Source organism: Bombus flavifrons, chromosome 6, assembly GCF_040668555.2.
Source record: "Bombus flavifrons isolate JBK064 chromosome 6, iyBomFlav1_principal, whole genome shotgun sequence".
Lineage (NCBI taxonomy): Eukaryota > Metazoa > Arthropoda > Insecta > Hymenoptera > Apidae > Bombus > Bombus flavifrons.
In genome coordinates, this window is record NC_138447.1 from 3,463,558 (window position 1) to 3,486,448 (window position 22,891).

General features: G+C 37.9%; 1 protein-coding gene and 1 long non-coding RNA gene across 8 annotated transcripts in view; both read left to right on the forward strand.

Moving 5' to 3' along the window:
• Positions 1-22,891, forward strand: part of TfAP-2 (transcription factor AP-2) — a 200,588-nt gene that overhangs the window by 143,426 nt on the left and 34,271 nt on the right. For 4 of the 7 annotated variants that reach the window (XM_069115972.1, XM_069115973.1, XM_069115974.1 and 1 more), the window contains 3 exons: positions 11,256-11,633; positions 21,131-21,346; positions 21,598-21,649. In XM_069115972.1, coding sequence (XP_068972073.1) covers positions 11,256-11,633; positions 21,131-21,346; positions 21,598-21,649 — 646 coding nt within the window. Of the gene's footprint in view, positions 1-5,421; positions 5,761-11,255; positions 11,634-21,130; positions 21,347-21,597; positions 21,650-22,891 lie in introns of all 7 variants that reach the window. The other 3 variants (XM_069115970.1, XM_069115971.1, XM_069115969.1) reach the window with 3 other exon arrangements.
• On the forward strand, positions 240-713 carry LOC138180962 (uncharacterized). The gene is made up of 3 exons (XR_011173411.1): positions 240-288; positions 491-565; positions 688-713. It is a non-coding gene; the product is annotated as an uncharacterized LOC138180962 (long non-coding RNA).

The following is a 22,891-nucleotide window of genomic DNA, read 5'->3' on the forward strand; positions in this document are numbered from 1 at the left end:
TGTAACCATTCCGAACTAATCCACGGCGTAACAGTGGCAATTACTGCTTTTGCGTAAGTAACGGACTGAAGATTACCGATGATTACCACCTCGGCTATTTCTTTATCGACAGCTCACTCTCACGCTACTTCTTCCCATAACACACATATCCGATGGCCGGCTTTCGAAAAAAACGTATTTTTAGGATTCGTCCACGTATCTTGCTAACTCTGCCACGTACCAACAGTGCGATAAATAACGGAGAAGTATGTATTTACAAGGAGGATTAACGTTCTAGCGTGGGTTAACGTGAGTACAGTTATAAATCGATTCACGGATGATGAATTTACCTGGAGGATTAGATACTTTCGTGAAAAAAACAACAGCCATCTCGTGTCAATGCAAATTGTTCTATGTATACCTTCGGATTTCATACAGTTTTCGAGGGGAAAACCTGGTATTAAGCGTAAATTTAAATCGATAAATAATTTTTTCTCAAATCGTGTCATAGATTATAACACCAGTTATGGCAGAGAAGAGGTACTTGAGTCTTCGTAGAATCGCTTAAGGATTCAAGCATTGTAAGGTGCGTAATTCTGAAAGTCAACTGCGACGAATTTGACTACTTTCTAAATTTTAAATGGCCGCCTTTCGTTGTTCCGTTGGAAGGCCGGAATACACGGCGCTAAATCACTTTCTAATCTGCAGTGGAAACAGATGTTCATCGTCCGACGAATTGGTAATCGGTGTATTGAAATTACATGGACGGAAATAGCATTACGTGTAATTTCATAATGTCACAGAGGCCCTGAAGATGATGAACAACGTTTGTCCGAATAAAAAGAGGCTATAAACATCTAGCGATTAACTAACAACATTGAAAATTACAATAATTAGATATTTCTTGTTTTTAATCGCGCCTCGTTCGTTTCTTATAAAACTGTATAATAAAGAACTGACGTAAGTGTGACCAAATTAAATTAACTGTCAAATAATCGAGCAAATCAAACAAAATTGAACAAGAAATACCCTTAGGAGGGAGGTGAGATCATCCGACTTTTTTCAAATGGAACTATCAAATAGGAATGTTGAAATCGTATAAATTCCACGCTAAAACTAGCGATTTAATGCACCTGATGATGCGATTAGAGAAGCGCGACTACATCTATCGAGAAATTTTCTGGGAAGTGTAGCTATCGGATCGCAGCCTCGAGTGGAATCGATCATGTAAAGTTCACAAAGCACAATAGTAACGAGCAAACTATTCCGTTTGTTACTTGTGATAAATAACAATTAAAATCTGAAGAAATAAATTACGACATGGGTAGAATATGCAAGAATTAAAGTTCGTTTGAACTGTCAACAATATTTTTGTAATTTATTATATAAGGTATATTTCTCCAAATAGTTTTCCTTTTTTATATCTAAAACGTTTACGTTTATATGAAATCTAAAGTCGTACTGACATAAAAGAAGGTTAACTTTTTTATGTTCTTCCTCGTCCTTCTTTAGAAATTAATATTACTAACATAGAAATAAGTTTCACAATTTCACCAACTGCGTTAATTCGCGTTAATTCTGAGCAAACAAACATCGAAGCAAACATACTATCAAGAGCCATGCTCTGTAACAAGTTGCATTGGTTGCGTATCGCGAGTCCGCAAACAAATCGGTTGATCGTTTAACGCGATCGAGTAATCGGTGCGCTTTGCGGCAGCGTTAATTCCGTTGGTCGAGCAGGCTTTACGATTCCATTTGGTTTACCGATTTCACGACCGCAAACCGCAGTTTCCACTGATGGGCAACGTTGAACGAAATTGAAAAATACTCGATAGAAACCTAGCAGGACAAATTAGTTGCCGATGCCCCAATAAATTCTTGTTGCATCGAATGACAACACGATGCGTGATCGGTAGCCTGCGGCTTCCTTCCTAGAAGGAACTCGTACCGTGTTTCTTCTTTCATGTTCGTTTTTTCAATCGTCTCTGTTATTTTCTGTATATGCATAGGTATAACATGGACTCTAAAAGGAAAGGCACGATTAATCAGCTGTTCGAAAACCGATTATCAGCGTCAATTTGACTATTGATCGAAACGAAATCGAATTCCCTAATTCGCATCTAGTAGGAGCGAGTAAGAATCGTGTCGAGTGGTTATCACGTTTCTCGCGTCGAACACTATTAATCAAGAAGCTCTCAGTCGCGATTTTCGTGCGGCTGACGCGAGCATCGTCGACAAGTTGAGCGTATCTCAACGTGGATCTTAAAGAATTTTATTTCGAGAAAACTGAATTATTGAATTTACTTTTGGTTAATGAGAAGTGATCAGTGCGCAGATAGATCTCTTCGGAGATTTCGGTTGTTTGTTTTAGCGAATATGAGTTGTCGATGAAGTTCCGTTACGATGGTACTTTTGATGAATCGACGACTGAGATGCTTTAAATCGTATATAAAATTTTCCCTATCGTTTTAAGTTGATTAAATAACAAGTTTATTGTGTATTTTATACGAATCTCGTAGTATACTACGAAACTAAAAATGTGAATTAATGAAATAACAAACTGGTCTCTAAAGATACTCGAAAAAATGATGTAAATCTTCAATCCTGACATTCCAATATCTTTAAAAACTATAAGTACTTAATTCGAACATTCTAATATTCCTGAAAGTTGCACTGAAGAATCTGAAATTCTCTAAATACCATTCAAATTACAACAAGACTCAAATCTGTAGGCTAAAAGCTTCAAATTCCCTAAATTATACGAATACCTAATCCCAACATTCCAATATTTTTAAAAATCGTAAGTACGCAACCTTGACGTTCTAATGTTTTTAAACATAAGATTTAACTGCATCTAACAGTTTTAAACAAAATCGTTGGTAGTGCGATCGAGTCGTTGTTCTTTGGGCTATCTCTGCCCCTGACTTACGTACCAACTATATTCAGGTGTCGACTGTGTCTTTTCACGACGACGCGACGCTTCTCTCGTTGCAGTCGTGAATGGCGTTCTGTGGCGTAATTACGTGGCAGAATTTACACCGGCATAAATTACGGGCCGCGAGTCGACGACCTATAACGCTGGCCGTTTTCACCTTGCGCGAATTAATTGCGGCTCCCGGCATGAATGAGCGTTGACGGAAAAGCGGCTGGAGACGTACCGGGGACCCATTTCTGGCCGCCGTTTAATTAATACGTTCACCTCCCGCGGTGAGGAGCCGAATACGATAACGAATCTCCCCGTTATCGGGTGTCACGATCTAGTCTCTTGTAGCAATAAATATCTTTGATACAATATATCACGATATATCCAGGACAACCGTGATTCGATAAGAGCGACATTACAATTTGAATGTCACTGTTAAGCGTAATTATCAACGTATGTTTGAATTTCATCAAGGGATTAATCTACATTGGGAATTGGAATCTTTATTATAATAAAGAAACCGTCTGAGTTTTATAGATTGTATTGCGGAAGTTTCTGCAATGAAATAGTGCATTCTCGTTTCGTTTAAGATTAGATAATTTGCATAGTAAATTTGAAAGTAATGGTATATAATTTTATTATATCAATTAAGATTCCCCTTACTTCGAGTTAACGATGTTTCCTTATTATACATAATAAATACCTAATGAGAATATCATTTATTTCAAACGAAGTGAATCTGAAATAAAAATATCCTCGAGTATCCTTATAATCCATGTGAACACGAAATAGCTTGGATTTTAGCTGGTTTTTAATAAAACCCGGTTTTGTGAAGGAAGAACAAGAAATTTGCTTCTATTTTTCAAAAGGAATACTTCTATGATTTAGCACCGTTTCATTCAATTAACATCTGCAATCAGAAAGCGTTAGATTAATTATTAATGTACTATGAACACGAAAGTTTTGATAGAGAGAATCTTCCTGCTGCTTCGTCGCTGTGCGAATCTAATTATGTACTTCGATGTTGCTTAATCATTTTTCTGTATCCCTACTGGCAACAAGAATTTTATGATTTAAAATTTGAATCCTCTATTTATATATATATATATATATATATATATATATATATATATAACGTTATATATATATATATATATATATATATAACGTTCCGTTACTAGTTGATTAACTTGTCTATAATATGATGTATTACTTTTTGTCATAGATGTCCAAATGTTCTCCCGGCGAAACGATGAAATATTGTTCGTGTCAAACTAGAAATACCTTGCTTTTCATAAAGCAAATGAAATACTTTTCGTAACTCAAAATCACGTCACTCTTGCAACGACTAAGGGAACAAGTTCAAAAGGGGTTAAAAACTTGCATGCCAAAGTTCTGAGCTCTGGTTAGACCGCGTAGAGGGTCCCGTGTCGATCGGGGAGTGCCGGCTCACGTGGTTCGTAGCGTCGTTGGTAGCGTCGCGCGAGGCCGCGAGGTATCTCTCCTATTCGTTCGGTCATGGGACGTCCCCTCGTGGATCGTAGCCGCTCGATCGTCTGGTGGGGCAGCTCTAGGAGTAGTTGCACGTGGTGGCGCGTATCCTCGGGCGAAATTTCGGTCGTCGTCTGTACGCGTGCACAAACGAGAGTCTCTCTCCTTTCCGTTCTCCTATCCTTGGCACTCGTAGGCCAGAGGTCTGGTAGGGCAGAGTTCTTAAGGCGGCGATGGTGGTGGCGGTGGTGGTGGTGCACAGCTGCCGACGACGACGCCCGTGTCGCTGGTGGTGGTGGCTGCCGGTGGTGGTATAGTAGTAGTAGTAGTAGCTCTCGGTAAGAGCACATCGTACCACCTCCCATTTCGTCCTCTCGTCGTGCTGGCATACGGCTCTTAGCTATACTTTCGTACGGCGAGCCGTCGTCCCCGTCGTTCAGTCGGTCGGCCGCAACACGACGCTCGATCAGCCGATCAGCTGTTCTCTTTCGCATCGGCTCGCCTTTATCCGGCAAAAGCCTACGAACTTCCACGACGGAACTTTTGACTTTTCTCTCGCGGTCTTTCGGTATCTTTCGCCTTCTGGCTCTCTGCTCGCGTTTTCTGACTTCTCCCCGCGGCGTGGTGCCTGCAAGGACTCGACGTCTGTTGAAGCAACGACGAGGTGGTCGAATGCGTTCACGCGACCCTCGAAATTGATGCGCGAACGATCCTCGAAAAGCGACCATGCATGAGATCGCGCGTGTCCGCTCACTCGTTCCGCTTGCGACGGGCAACGATTCTTGGCTGGAGGCTGATGCCTTTGATGCAATGATTGGTTGGTAAATTCGCGGCCAAGGGTGCCTGGTTTTGCTTGTTTCTCTCGTGAAACCATAGAAATGATATTTAACGTTACTTATCATTCGATCAAACTATCTTTGCTTTTTCTTCTGAGTCTACAATTTACTCTCGAACATTAAAATACTTTTCGAGTAATGAAAGGAACGCAGTTGCACTCGGTGCCCTACAGTTTAAATTTTTTGTAACAGTATCGCTTTTCGATGAGACGAGAAACTTAGTTGTTACCCTATTGGTTGAAGGAGACCACCATAGTGAACCATCACAGTGCACAGTGTGTTTAAAAAACGACAATCGTCGCGAAGTGGTGCACAGATGACAACGAATCGTGATTGTGTGATGTGCAGGAGGAAATAGTGCTCGAAAGTGATTATCGCGAGCGATCTAGCGATTGTAACGGATCTGGCACTGGAACCGACAAACTGGAGATCCTAGGGATGTTCCCGCCGCGAACGGAAGCGCCGACAGCGGACAAGCTGGCGCTCTGTTACGCGCCGCACGTTGACATGACCACGGTGATCGAGGTCGAGGTGCGTTTTCGTTGAAAATCCTATGATTTTCTGTGCTCGATTCATTCTTAATATCGAATGCATGCCTTTAATGATCTGAAGCAGATGAAATTTTACTTATGCAAGCACTGATTTTTCTAAGATAAATTTCTCGCGATTTTGGATAGAGATTATTTTATTAATAGTGTTTTCGATGCGATAACCAAGTGCAATTATTCGTGTTTATAGCAGATGAAATTTAAACGTTTGCGAGGAAAAGGCTAGTGTAATTATGTAGATTATAAAAGCGTAGCGACGATAGCAATCAATTTTGCGATTAATCATCTATTTATCTATGAAAAGATACGAATTATATCCAATTTCGTTACTCAAAGAGAAGGAAGTTGTTTGAGCAGAGTTTCTTCGAAGCATTATTCATGCACTGATTACGCTTGAGTAATGTATTAAAAATATATGAAAACATAATTCACCATTAACTCGAATTTGCACGAAACTGCATCGTAGAATATATTTCAATCAGCTTCAATCTCGATAAAACGTGAAGAGTAATTCATACTACAACGTAGTTCACAATCACCATCGTAAAACAAATATTTTTCTTACGATCCAATCAATATTAGTAGAATCAATCATGAAATTTAGTAATGAACACAGATACTTGTATTAGACTTTTGAGCAATTGAATCTCAAACTCTTTCCATATATCTATCGCCTACGATCTTCAAGTTAATTCTCTCCATGATACGTGATCCTATGATAGTTGGTAGAAATAAAACTTTCACTGCGCAATAAAAATACTCATTGCCGTAATCGTCGAACAAGTAGGTGTAGCAGAAAATCAAAGTGTTAAAGATTAGGTACTATTTCTGTCTAGTTAAATCTTCCAATATACATAAACATTTTTACATAAAACATGTTGACATACATAAAACGTGTTGACGTTCTATAATTAAATTTCTTTTGGCTTATAAAAAGGAAATTATCATAAATATCAGTTTCATTATTTTGACAATGAAAATGAAACTAAATTAGTGTCAATGGAATAGTACAATTGCATAATATATATATTATTCAGGTTACCTATCGCTATCGAAGGTTAAGAACGATACAGTAAATAAAAAATGTTGGAGAGTTCTCACAAACGTTCAACACGGTTAATTTCTTTTCTAGTTATTTATTCGTAATCTACGATCTGTCGATTTCGACACGGGGCCGACTTATTGGTTATTAATTGTCTACATGTCATATGTGGCAAGAAGGACGATTTCTCCCGACCTTATCAATAGCGATCTCAGCTGGAAAGTTCGGCTATGCGTCTTGTGAAATGAATCGGTCGTTTGCAGGTTGCTCTCCAGCCGAAATTTTATGCGTGTATCGTGTCAGATCGTTTTGATCGAGCTTGTTATTAAACGATCGTCGTCTTTTTTTTTGCGCCACGATCTATGTAGTTCCTGACTTCTTACATTACTTTCTTCGCTTCGATCAATCTTCTATAGCCGTATGTCGGTATCGAACTAATACGAAAATGATTTTTACGCTTTCAAAGGACACGATTCGGCGAATAACCGACATTCGAGTTAATTATTCAGCGAGGAAGTTGAATCCACGAGATTACTCAGAAACAGATAGTAACTGGAATATTATTGTTGCGACTATTTCTTTAAAATTCATTGGTATCGTCGTATTTTTCTAGCCTTGTAATTACTGTCTCTTCCGCTGCTCCACAAGAAACGGTTCCCGCATTTGCCTATTTGATCCTCTTATCTTGTATAATGTCTGTATAATACCGTGCTTGTAAATTCGATTCACTATCAAACTGCAACATTTACGTTTCTTTAAATCATTTCTGCGTGTGCGATCGCGTTTACGTATTTTCTTTTCAAATACGCGAAACGTCGCATCCAATTTTGGATTAAGCTATCCTGCACGACAAACAGTTTGTTGTACACGCTGTCCGCAGATAATTCTCAAGGAAATGGAAATATGTACGACGAATATAAAGCCGTAACGATGATAATCCAAGAGGTATTAACGACAACAATACGAATCGAAACGTTCTCTCGATGATCTTATTTAAATGGGAAAATTTAACTGTCCGGTATATTCAAATCAGATGTTTAACTACGTAAGAAATTGATGACGCGTGTCCGTTTGGAACGTGGACCAGACACGTGAAAGTCAAACCTATAATGGTCGAGTAACAAACATTATTGCAAATTGAAATACGCCTTAATGGGGCTCCGTTTGGCATCGAAGATGAAACGGTACTTGTGCACGAGATCGTAACGACGCGGCTCGTTAAACGATGACAAATATTTCGTACAGAATAAAACGAGGTACAACGGTCTGTTGCAATGACCCAGGCCCTATCTACCCGACGTAGATTTCGAAATAACGATTTGGAAAGCGACTTGGAAAGCGACAAAGCTGAATTTTGTCTCATTAAACGTCGGTATCGGGCAGATTAGGCCAGATTATGGTATTTGGCCAAGTGAGAGTTCCCTTTTATAACGGGTCGTTCCGCTCAATTTTCGACCTACCATCGTTAAATTCCGTTACGAATAGTTTTCTCGATAATCGAATTCTTCCTACTGTTGCGTCGCGATTTTTCACCCTGCATGGGTAGTATGCTTATCAAATGCTTTATCTGTAACGTTCGAAAGTCTTTCTTGAAAAATGTTCTTAGGGATGAAATTAGTGAAGAGATCAAATGTTATACCGCTTGTTGTCTTTTGGTTTGGTTTGGTGATACCACAGCTTTGAAATGTTCGAAGTCAAAATATTATTTAAGGATATACTAATATATATTTCTGACGACTTTATGTCTGAACAAGTCTTCACAAAGTTTCTAACCAATAGCGTATAATTATCGTGTCGATGAACGTACACTACCATTAAGTAAAATTCATCTCATTCACGAGTGGCATTCGCTTTTAAATTGCCTTATATAATTAGAATCGACAAGTGACATCCAAATGGACCGTCGTATGAATAGGAAAAAAGGTACACGCGTTGGCCCTTCGTTGCTTATAGAGATGTTCGAGATCGTATCACCAGAACAGAAACCTAATGGCTTGCACCGGTATAATGTCTACAGAAAGCCTTTCTGCCGATATTCAGATACATCACAGATCGATACTATCTACCTGAATAATATCGCGTAATCGTTCCATCGAAAGATCACGTGGACCAGATTGGGTTTCGTTTTCATCGTGCGAAAAATTTTGAAATCCGCGCAAAAGCGTCGTAATTTTGGAAATTACGAACGTGGATCCTGTTTGTGCATTGTCCGGTCGTATGATTCGAATTCTGAGTTTTGATTTTGGAAATACATTACCTGTTCTAGCGAAAAAAAAATTTCGTAATGTTAAAAATAAAATTAGTTTAAAGATAAGCGAATAGAGTTTTTATTAAACGCTTAGTTTGCTAATACTTGTGGAATCTTCAAAATATTTAGTTACTGATTTATAAACTATAAATATATTTTTAATTATCCTAGGTCTATCAATAATCACATAATAATATTTCCTTTCATTTCGTTTCAACCAATTATGCAGACTGAAAAGTACATTTGTACATACAATTCGCTATATTTTCAAAGGTGAAACATGCTTAATCACAGCTCAGCAATTTGCTTCGATGATCTTGCGATTTGTGACTGATATTTCATGCAGTCGATAGTTCGTAGAGATTCTGATATGCCTAGCTTTTAACACGAAGATGTTTATCGAAATTTTGTAACAGCGTTGAACAGAAATTAGAAAGATGTATTCGAAGAAAATATCGGAAACGACTATACCTAAAATAGTTGAAAATTGATAATCAGTCCCAAACAATAATTATTTGCTCGTAAAATTCCTAAGCCCACTTAATGCCAATGTAAAGTGATTATAGATAATTTATGAACTTTCTATAACAACGTTCGAACACTGTAATTTTATCCTTTTCTACGACGTACCGGAAGCTTCTGTCTCTCAATTCTGAAGTAATTCTTCTGAACGTGTTAATTTTAGTGGAAGCATACTTTTATAAGAAAGGAAGACTATTCAAATGCACAATAGAAACCAATTTTACTGAATTTTTATCGAATATGTTAAGTAGGTTGTTTCTTAACCGAAAACGTCTTTAGATACGCAATTGAAACGTAAAAAGTAAGCGAATTAATTTTAGCTCAATCTATAATTTAGGCTTTTACGATATAAGTATGACATAGTATATTTTACATGCAGATGTTACATTGTAAAGCATGGAGTTTCTGGGTAAATAAATTGTCACGTCAGAAATATAAATTATCTGACCAGCTAAGTTATCTTAATCATTTAGCTTGGTAATTAATCTTATTGAACCATCGAAAATTGCAATGTCAGAGTACAAGACAACAAACTTAATTTAATTAAACTAAAAACTTACTCCTCACACGCACACACACACACACACACACACACACACACACGAAGAATTACGAAACGTTTATAAAAGCGGCCTCGTCGCATGCTTTTTCATGTTTTAAAAATTGATACATTTTATTCATCTGCCACTGTCCAAAGAATTTCAAATAAACTTTCTTATTCGTGTCATCCGTTATAGTTTGATGCAGAATAAATTATCGAAGATTGCACGACCGAATGGAGGAAATCGCTATCGATTTATGAGTGCCTGAAAGAAGCGGTGTTCATGATCAAGCGACAAGTTTTCCTCATGGTCGCTTATCACTCCTAATAACACTTTATCGCGTTATCGAGAGCTTGGTGGTCGGTATCGCTCGTTCAACTCTCATATGATTTCCTCAAGAAAGATCTATACCGCGCCTATATTCCGTCCCTAAGTTATTTTCGTTACGTTATGTGCCAAAAGATTTGTATAGTATTTATTCGCATTTATGTTCACCACCTTCGAGAAATAAGCGCCACTGTTCCATATACACGTCGTTTATAGTAATGGCAGACCTCCAACTCCGCTGACATGATTTTTTTTCTTTTCTTTTCTTTTCTTCTCTCTCGATACCAGCGCACATTAGTCACCGCAATTACTGGTGGCCAGCAATTTTTTAATAGCGGCGAAAGTTACGGTCGACGACGAACGTGAATGTGTGTCGAAGAACGCGCGTATCTCTATTCGCTTTTATTATGGTTATTACTTTTTATTCCCTGCGTTTCTTTTTCTTTTGATGTGCCCCTATATATGACGTTGTTGGAAACAATTGAACTTGCTCATGAGAGAAAATTTTAATCCTTTAAGCGCTACTACATAAGTCATTCCGTCTAACCGCAAACAAATTGCAGCCGGTGTTTGAACGGACTTTTAGTTAAGGGATTAAAATTTAAAAATGCGACGGAGAATGATAACAGCGTAAACTGAGTGAATTATAGAAAAACTGTACGAGTAAGCTACGAAAAGCGTAAAATGTCTGAGCTCTACCATAAGATATTCCAAAATACTTTTTACGGCAGCAAGTATCTAACATATCTCGTAATATATATATATATATATTAATGAATGAATTTTTCTGTGAACAGGACCGATTAACTGGTCACGGGGGTATCTCCTCGCTGGGCGGTGGAAATTCTTCGCCGTATTCCGGCGCCCATCACCACGGTCACAGAGGCAATGGAAACGGCAGTGGGATGCCCCATCACGGGGGCGCATCGTTGCCCACCGCCTCCGACTTTCAACCACCGTACTTTCCACCCCCGTTCCCTTCGCATCATCATGCGCCGGCGAGCCCTCAACATCCGGGTCTTGGCCAGCCACAACATCTCGATTACCTTGTCGGCGATCCATACACGCAGACGCTCAATACGTTGCATCAACATCACTATAATCACTTGAGTGCCGCTGTCACGGCTGGCCAGAGGAGTGGTGATCTCAGGAGGGACGCAGAGGGCATCCATGTGGTGAGTAATCGCTTCGATGAGTTATTAGTAGGTTTTAACCCTTTCGTCCCTAAAGTCAACCACAGTCGTCAATCAGTTCAGCTTACAAGTATAAATCTGTTTATTACTAGGAGTGTTTTGATCGATTTTAAGACGTTTATAACGTGAAAGAAATACGAAGCATCTCCAGAACGAAATAAAAATTAAGTTAGATCCTAAGATTAGGTCCAATCTCGCATCGTGTGCAAACGATAGATGTAACATTGTTGAAATGTTGCATTAATAATATTTTACGATTCAACGTATTTATGTTTCCACTAGGAAGATAACACGCTCTTGTATATTGCATCATTAAAATATGAATATCTAAGTATGCTGAATCGCGTAGCGCGATCGGTAGAAAATTGCAGTGATGTTTCATCGTTCGTCCTCATCGAATCATAATTGCAATAATTCACTGTATCAGAATACATAGTGAGTACCGAGAAAAACTGTCTTTAGTTTATTGTGTTTCAAAATGTTTGCGGGATAAAATTTTATTTCAAATACACGCGTAACTATTTTCTATAGTAAAGACTGTAATTATATTACACTAACAGAATACTAATGTATATGCATATATACACTCTGAAACTTTATCGTTTTCCCATCATCGCATTTGTTATGATCCTACGGTAATGTACGGTAAATGCCATTTGCCGTATATTATAGTTATGGTAATTAATATCTTTGTCCTATTAAAAAATGAAAGACTCACAACATCGTAGAAAATCGACGTCGGAATTAAATATTCGCATTAATTCTTAAACGACTATATATTACGCATATCTTAAAATTGTCTATTAATTATTTATATTTAATTAACATTTTTCTCAATTTAGCTGTCTATCTCGAGTAAATATTCATAAACATTATCTTCGTTAATTAGATATACTACAGGTTTTTTAGGTGCTAGTGTTTTACTATATAAACTTTCAAAACTTGCCTATTGCTTCTCACATTCTATAACAATAAAAACACCGTTTATATGAGTTTCACTTATACGAACGAAATTATAGTTAGTGTTTGATTAAATGAATTCTTACTGGTTAAATCTATTTGTCTGAACGTGAATTCCTACTACAATGTATGGATGAAAAATCATAAGAGGCAGAAACTTCTATTACATAAATTACATATCTGTCTGCCAGCAAGTTCATATAAATGAATTTTCACTGTATAGAATAGAACAAATATAATAGAAACAGAAGTTCCAAGACCCAATGTAACCATACCCTACATCAAATTAAACACCACTTATTCACTGTAATAATTGCCGAAACAATAGTACACTAATCATCGATAAAACAAAATCTATTTCGAAGTAAACCGATAAACGATGATTCTGAAACGCGTTCGTGTTCTCGCGGAAATACGGTCGTTTGGTCGTCAAGATCATCCTGGGGGTTTGCGCGTAAAATCGAAGCGCGCGAAGATCCGGTCACGTGCACGTCCGGCTGGCTCATTAGAAAAGGTACGCGGCGTGTTATTTGTAGGATGGGCCGCTGGCGGTTGAACAGCAGGGGGATGCGTAATAATGGCCGGCTATCGATCTATTAGACGTATCGCGACCAATAAGTCGGCCCGTGACATCGGTGATTACGATCGTTGATCCCACGAAGAGCACGCGAGGAGTCGAGACGCGCGACATTTGCATTTGCCACGGTTCTGCGTGCCTGTCCTCGCTCCGATGGGTGGGATAGCCTGGTCAGGTATTAACGTAACTCGAAAGAAACGATCGACTCTCGGCCAGTCAGAAGAACCGGCCAGCAGGAAGTCGAGGATCAACGTAACGTTTTGTTCCCGATTAGTTGGATTTTTCTGGTTTACGGATGGATCGTGTGGTTTCTTGTCTGTTCTCGATCGTCTCTCTCCGCTTCGCTGTCTAACCGTCGCACGTTGAATACGCGGAGAACAGCTCCATGTTAAGTATACCCGCAGCGGGCTTTTTGTTTAAAGAAGTGCGAGAGTATTGTTTGTTCTAGCGGGAATCGTAAGTACGTGGACGAGTGTGGCTTAGTTGTGGCATAGTCGCGGTCTTCCTGGGTAGACGCGGTCTATTTCCGTAAGGTAGAAAATTTATTCCCTCGGCTGTATTTGGAGAAGCATTGACTGTCTACCGATAGTTCGACGGGTTTACGGATGGGTTAAAGGAGGAAGACTTTACAATTGAAATGTTGTTAGATGATGATCTTGCTTATGGGTTCTGTTAAGATCAAGTTTGTGAAGAGTTTAGAAATTGTCAATTATTTTTTTTTTTAATTAGGATAAGTAGTTCGTGTTTGTAACACGTTTGTCAGAATTACAGATCAAAACGTGCACGACATATCACATATTATTTTTTGTATCTTCTTGCGAGGTATTCAATAATAGAATATATTTTTATTGTAATCGATAATTATCTAAGGCTTGATTCAGATTGTGATTTACAAGCTTGATTTAATCATTAAAAGCAAGTGTATTATTTGAAGGATCTAGATTCCCAAACAAATTCACGCGGAGTATAACGCGCCTTTGCTCATAGTAACGGAACACCGTGCTACCACGTATTTAGGGGCAACTTCAGACCTCTAATAATACTCACGATAATAGTATTTGCGGTACACCTTACCCCAATAGCTTTTATGAAAGTATCACCCTAATTATAGCGGGGGGACGCGCGTAAACCACGCTGTGGATTATATTTTGGGCGGTTTCCATAGGTGTCGTGTGACGTTCGCGCAAAAAAGACCAGGTTCGACGAAATTCGACACGCGGCCGAAGAATACGTTTAGTTTCGCACAGATCGAAACTGCCCAGAAGAACAGAAAAGCGGGTTCGGTTTAACGCATCTGTCTGCGCCATATGCAGTCTCGTATTGCGAGCCTGAAATTCTGTATCAAAAATTATTTATTTTACACCTCGTAAAACGAATAAAACACGGGCAAAAATGTACTTTGATATTGGTGAAGAAGGCATTAGGAATTCACAATTACGTTCGGATTGAAATTTATTTAGTAAAGCTATTACAAATGCACGGACTCGTTAATTTCATTTTGTTAACAGCAACTTCATAATTGCGATTTATTTTTTATCGTCAATGTTTATTATACAAGTGAAATTGGTGTAATTAGCTGAAAATAACGAATTATGAAAGGATGGATTATGTACAATACGAAAATGCAGAATAACATATTATTTAATTTTTATGGAATGTTACAAAGTAAATTCGTTTCATATTGATATTTGTAAATATGTAGAATGTTCCACTAGAAAGTCGGCTTTAAAATATTTTGCCGACCTACGAGATTGAAATATCGATTATTTCGAGCAGTACAACCCCTTGTAGCCTATCTTGGTTTGCCTAAAGCGCATTCTTCAAAGGAGGGTGGCCGATCTTGTTCTCAATGAAACCTAACATCGATTCAATCTCGAGATTCGCGAGCATAATAAAGTATTGAGCACATCCTTCGATAAACTTTTATCGCTCACTTTCACTATTTATCCTAAACGTTACTGTAAATTTTGTTTTCTTCTGGACAATAGAAAGTAAATCTTTACCGATAATAATGAATTCACCCTTAAAGACATCAATTACGAATGATTAATTGAAAACCTTATTTCGAGGATGATAGAATCTTAAAGCAGGCATAACGAAATTTCCGTAAAGTTACGCGATTGCCATGGTTCCAGAAGACTTTCGGTCTGCTAGGAGAGAAGATAGTTGTAGACGGGACACAAAGTCTCAAACTCCTTTCCCAAACTATACGCAGTAACGGCGTCTTGCATAGTTGATCGTAGTTAGGGAACTTGCCGCGATGACTATGCGTCGAATCGCGTCACCCTTAGAGTTTTCGGTTCGGTATCTCTGCCACGAGCATCGAGAACGACAACGATGCGAGATTATGCTTCGACAGCTTTAAGGGGACACGCCGTTCGAAACCACTTTGAGGGTTCGAAAACACGTAATTATATATGGACTAGATTATCAAATCTAAAAAATTAACGACTCCTTCGTCATTGTCTTAATTACTATAATTCAAAAGTTATTAATCTTGCGATAGAAAAAAAAATTGGAAACTGTTCTACATCCTATCGCGTGTAAAAAAAGTGAAAGTTCAGCGAAGGTTCCTTTAAATCACATTTCCTGTATCCCAAATAGATTACCATGGAATATAAATTGCCTACTTCCAAGCTTAATTATACATTTATATCGTTACAAAGTCATATACGATTAGAAAAATTGGATGGATGAAATATTTTTGTTATTTCCTTCGTCTACGGTTTCTTCCAGCTGCGATGCATTCTAATATTTTGAGAATGGGCCACCCTCTTGAACCATCGCGTTCGTTGCCCTCCCTCGAGTAATTTACTTATTAAATTTTCGGCTGACCTTTGGCATTCCCTCGGGGAGAATGCCAGGGACGCGTTTACTTTGACTGAAATATGCCAAGCGCTGCAATCCTTAAGACTGTATCGGATATGCGTAAAAGAGGTAAACGATTTCTCCACCCTGTTCTTTTGGTTTTAATTTGCTTTCTCGTTTACGTGACACGTGAAACTTGCGTTGCATGGGAGACACGGTGAAAAATTTACAGGATCAAGTACGGTATAAACGCGTGGGGCCAACTCGTCAAGGTAACATTGGATCGGCGTGTAATCGGAAATCACCGATCACTCGATAAAACGATTAATAAACGCCATTTCATCTGCCGATGACTAATGTTACGTCATACTCGGTCTAGCTGAACAACAATGATACGGTAGTTTCTAGTCAAATGATTAAGGGAAACGAGAGGTAGACGAATGAATAACGTTGTCTACAGTTGTGCAGAAAAATCGATAGAGCTGTTTTCTTTGGTGGAGATCTTGTTGACAAAGATGAAAAATTAAAAATTGTAGTTTTCTTATGTAACGTATTACGAATCAAATAATTATTACTTGTCTTAAGATACCATAAATGTATCATAAATATGTATCACAATCTGCATCGTAAATATATTTATGCATAAATGTATGTGTAAATTGTTTGATCGTAAAATCTGTGTCGAACATACAATTTATGATCATGTTTACACTAGTGCTGAGAGTTTAATACATATTTGAAAACTATGGAAACCAAAGTTTGTAGTCGATGTAAATAAAATCGTGTGCGCTCTATTTCACGAGAAACGTTTTACAAAGAAGAAAGAACAGATGATGATACGCTTCCGAAAAAGAGACGACAATGCCAATAATCAAGCAAGTGGTTCGGCCGATTCCAATAGTTTTATCCTTGAAAACGAGCAGCCTCGTGCTTCCTCTATACACCGTAGCCCACGCGTTTTATACTGAATTATAGTATCTCGTCTGAATCCCTTCACAATCTCACATTTATGCTCGAGAGAGTACAATTTGTGACAGCCTCTTCGATAGGGGATCTTACGATTCAGAAAATCTGCCTCATTGTGGGACGTCTTTCTCACGGAGAAGAGTTAAATATCGAGTTGTTACGGAACAATGATGATAATCTAGATACGTTCTTCTCATTTTATTAACAAGAATATTTACCTTATAAGATTGAAAAATTGCATTGAAAAAAGTGAACAATTGCAATAAAAATCCGCATTATTTAAAACTATCTTGTTCTTTGATCGAATTTACGGTTATACTATTGCGAAAGAGCTTCTGCAACAGATACACTATACTTTCCTTCATTTCGAATGCGTACTCGCTTTCTTCTCAAATCAATAAAAATACCTTCTTCTTTAACATAAATCTTTACATTGTCTGAAAGAACAAAGAAAAGAAAATATATACTTTTTATTTGTACTCAAACAATTTCATTACACGTCTACACCACTAATGTAACATTCTGTCGAATCATCAGCCAATATAATCAAACCTCAACATTCTCCATTTCCTGAAACTCCATCAACCAACAATTTCCAACGGTCCGAACATCAAATATTTGCTTCCTCGCATAACAAGTATTATCTGCAAAAATGTTACGTAACTCTGAATCTCGATTAACATGACAACAAGGAGAAGGTAAAGGCGTGCATGTGTGTCGAATTACACAAGAGAAAATATGGGTAAGACTCGCTAGATCGTCGATCAGTAGGGATCGCCGTGATATCCGCGGCGTGGTCCCATTTATCAGTATCGATACCGCGAATGCCGACCGTCGTGACTTCACCTCACCGCGGCGTTTAACGAGAGAAAGGCGATCACATTTCATCTCATTAGTCGGCTGGCATGGTTACATCAATTTATAACTAACGCGGGCCGTCGATAGATACCGGTAGGTAGCGCTCGACCACTTAGCCGAGTTAATTAGCACCGCGTTTCTATTTCTTTGGTCGCGTGAAAGCCGGGCTCTAAATGGTCAGGACATCGCACACGATGAATCGTGCGATTTTCGATGTACGACAGCTCGAACATCGTGGCAACTCGCGACCTAAGCCCTAAAACGGTCGTAATTTTTATAGTTAACAAAATTCTAGTTTGTATTTTATCGATTCTTGACCACGTAAGGGATTCTATTATTTTTTATTAACCCATTACGGACCACTGTTGCGTTAATGCAACATTTCATTTGCAATATTCTTGCAATCAATCTATATTATCAAATTCTGCTTTCTAACATTGCGATCGTGAAAGGCAATTCCAAGGATTCGCTCAATATCTTTTTCGTCGTTATTTCTTTCACGTAGACCCTACAATTTTTCGAGATTTTAAAGAAGTTATAGTATTTGCAACGTTATTTGGGAAAAAGTCGAATATTTTACGAACGTTCATGTTAAAAAAGTATTGATTAATGTTTGGATTTTAAGATTAAATACCACAAGACTGAACAATTTCATGTTTATCGAATGCACATAGCTATTGATCATATCGAAGTTCATCATCGAGTTTCGCTAATCGGGATCTGCAACGTAGCTATGACATTCATGTTGATAAATGAGCTAGGTAACCTATGCCTGCTGAAATGTAAATGAGGTTATAGGTGTACATGCGCTTTTTTGGGATAGCATGTTTGCATGATGAGACGACGGTGTACGACTAATTTGCCACTCTCGAGTATTAATATTAATGTCAGTGTCCGGTGGGTGATGAAGAATGTTGTAAGTAGTTAATTAGATGTGAGAAATTGTAGGGTGATTTGCATTAGTATAGTGGCTATAATCGTTTTTACTTTCTAGATAAAAATCTTCGTATGCGAACATCCTTGAATGCCATCGAATTCATTTATTTCGTGTATTTTATTCGACTGTTTAAAAATAGTTTAAAATTACTTAAATGATACTTTGTTAGTCCTATTTAATGACTTTCTAATACTTTTGCTTGGTAAGATATGAAACTCATCTAAAATTCATTAAGGTATAATATATATAGGACTATGAACTTATTAGCATATATACGACTGTATCATCGAAAGTAGATTTTAATTGTTTTACCGAAAAGGATTGTAATTACGCAGTCGTAAAACGATGACTAACATTTTACTCGGGAAGAAGTAATAATTAATGGGTATCTAAGAAACGAAAAAAAGTCACAGAGAGAAAGTAGTACCTGCTCTTAAATTGGTAAATATAAAATTATCGCTTTACGTTTCGGGCTTTGTATTAGCTACTTTCGTCTCATGTTTTCTCACCATTACATCTCAAACCATTAGAACTGTTTGACTCTATTCACTAGATCAAATAGTTAGTATACCGAAACTTCATATTCGCTATCCCATTCGCTATTTAAAAGCGAACGTATCGCAACGATCTAGAATAGTCGTAACGGAGAAAACGATTACAATAGAACCAACAATCTGGAAAAGAAATCGGAGAAACGTGCGCAGAGGTTTCTTCTCGATGCGAGAATCGCGTGGATCGCATAGGAAAGATGTATGACAATAATGGTAAGGGCTCGTAATACAACCGTATTTGTGACACGGCCGACTTGCAGTCTAGATAAAATCTCTGGTTTTTCTCGCTATATGTGATTAAGATTCCGAACATATATCTACCTTGTATTTCAATTCTTGGAAGATTGTCTTCGTTTTTTCCCTCTATATTTCTCTGTAACTACGTACGTATAGTTTCTTACATAAGAGACAAACTTCAACTTCGCGCCTGTAAGTACGTGAACGTTAATCAAAATATGCAATTCGTTTTCGGTAGTAACAATTAATAAGGAGTTACATGGATCTCACGGAGGAGTAGTGAAGCATACTTAGCCAAAGCGTGAACATTGAAAAATAATATTTGGTCACCGTATAAAATCGATGATCGTAAACATCAAGCTCCATCGCTTTTGAATTTTAATCTACACATCCTATTATAACACTGATTATAATAATTTATGTAGGGAATGATATAACTACGCGTGTACTGAATGACAATAATAAATGTGATCTCTGGTAATAAACAAATATTTATGAACAGGTATGGTTATCGTTTACAACCTCCACACTGTATCTTCTTCTTAATGTGTACGCTTTTGAAAACATGCCGTCGGTATTGCGATTTATAAAATTAATTTTTCTCCGGTTCGTCGAACGAGTGATATCGCTTAAAAGTGTGCTGCCGAGTAATTTACGTAATCGATACCGGATTTACTCAACTTTTAATTGGTCTTAATATTGGACGTTCGCCTCGGTGAATTATCAGACCTGTTGAAATTTTATTTATACTTTGATTAAATTAACCCGATGTCACCGGATGGATTTATGGTTAATCTTGATACTGCTGAATGCAACTCGTTCCACGAAAATCGCACGCGAATTCACCACACGCAAGTTGATTTTTATAAATTCTCCGAAGAGTTTCTGTATAACGATTCCTCACGAAGAGAAAACAAAAAGTTGCGCGAATCAAGATTCGACTAACATTATTGCATTACGTGCTTCTACGCGATTATATCATGAGTTAATCGTCGAATCATCGAGACTTGGTCTAAAGGTACGAGAGCTGAGTCTTATTTCAATTTGACGTTTAGAAGTATTCATTATTTTGAGAAGAAGTTATATAGAGAATCTAGGAATCTAAGACTTAATAGTAATAGTAAGAGATTGTTATGGGAACATCAGCAATCGTAACATAAAAGGAATACGTGTTGTTTGTTCCAGAGTAAGGAGGCTACATTAGATTCCTGATATATCGTAACCTAAAAGATACGTTGTACTAACGTTGACAATACGCATAGAATGCACACTGCACGTGTTTCTAAATAAATTTATTCATGGCAACGTGCGGAGACTTACTAACAAAGTATATAATTAGCTATACCACGATTATTTCCATTGAGAGATTCTTTCACAGCTGAGTAGTTTCGCAATTAACTCGAGTAGAAATCTTCGATATTTACTTTTGCCGATCGTATCAAGTAACTCAAAAATAGAACAATTCTATATCTGACCTAATTTTATTCTTTGTCTTCGCCAATTATAATTTTTATTTGCAAGCACTTTTTCCTATTATTTGTCAATATGTAAGTGAAGTAATATTTCTTTTGATATTTAATTTCAGACAAATATGCATGCGTCGTTTCCGTACGACGGTGGGCGCAGTAGTGGCGGAGGTGGTGGCGGCGGAGGTGGCGGTGGCGGTGGCGGCGGCGGTGGAAGGGGCGTCGAATATGGCGCTGTTCGCCGTCCTGACGCCCTTCTACCACCCCCAGGTCTCGACCAAACCGACCTCGTTCTCCACAGCAGCCTCGTAGACGACCCCCAGGTGAGCGACGATGTACGTAATCACAACACATTTTCTCTATTATCGTTCTACCGCTGTTGCGTTCTTACTGTTTCACCAATGAAAATACTTATAATATTTATGAAAAATTTCAATCTTAATTACTAATATCATCCAGCAAATTTAAAAGACAGAGACTTAAAGAATTAATTTCTACAATCTTTCTCTTTCAATTCAAAATATATTCGAATATTGCTTTCTTATGAATGTGTTTATTTTAATCTTTTATATTATTTTTGCTTCAGAACACAAATGTAGACGATGGAGGGTTCATGAACGACCTGCCTCTCCTAAAAAGTAAGTAATATCTTGCTTTCTGCTACCTGCTACATTATCAATATACATTGCCATAAGATCGTGTTAAAGTATTCCATTTCAAAGTAAAAACGTTTATTTCATTTTATCGCGATAATTTTACTCCACCTTATCTTATCTCCTTTTCGTCCTACCAGTTCCTTACGGGTTTGATGCTCATTATCAAATGCGCCACTCAAATTTGCTACCTTATCAACGTGTTATATCGCTGAAGATGTTTTCTTAATTTCCAAAGCCATATAAGCTGTTTTAATACCACAAACATCGAATCTCTAACGAACCGACGAATTTACGCGATTCAACGGCGTAAAAAGCGACGTTTCAGGTAGGGATAAATGGAAAAAAAGTAATGGACATTATCTCGGCGTGGAAAACGTGTCGGCCGCGCAACCGGAAATATAAAGTAGCCATGCCGGTAACTTGTCGCTTTTAATTAGAATTTATCTCCCAGAGTGTCGTATCGACTGCTCCTCTGTGAACGGAGTCTGAATTTCAAACTACGCCGAGAAGATAAAAAGGCGGATGGCCTCCATCTTCCTTCGCCATTAATACGCCACTAATGGTCGTAATTGCAAGGAAAATGAACCGCGACCGGACGTCGTTGCGATCGTCGATCGTCCATCGATTTCTCGTGGTATATGGAGGGCTGAGAATCATATCAATGTAAATCCGCTTCACCTTCCATGAGACAGCGTTGGACATTTGATAATTTCATTATAGTTTAAACGAAAAATAAAGATTATCAATTGCGTATAAAATGTTACAAAATATGTTGGAAAATATCGCATAGAAATGACTGAGGTTTAGTTCGAAAGAAACATCGATGGATTACCCGGATTTCTCTCGACATTAGAGTAGGTACTGTGTATTGAAAACCACAATCATGCCACATCTAATCTTTCCTCGACCATTACACCATTCTTGTATGCCGAGATTCCTCGTTACGCGACAATAAGGCAAAAATAAACAGTTACGTTCCACCAAAGATCAACTGGTTTTTTGATCGAATATTGCCATTCTGCCAATTAAGATAACCGCGATGAAAGCTACATAAAGTAATTCATTGATTCCCAAACAAATGAATTCAATTTCCACCCGAAAATTATAACTCAGCACTTCGAAAAATTGATTTCTTATTTTCAAATCGGCGTCAAAACAGGCTAGATGGCTTCGAACTAGATAAAAATCTATACGCCATCGATCTAATTAAAGGTTTATCTTTGG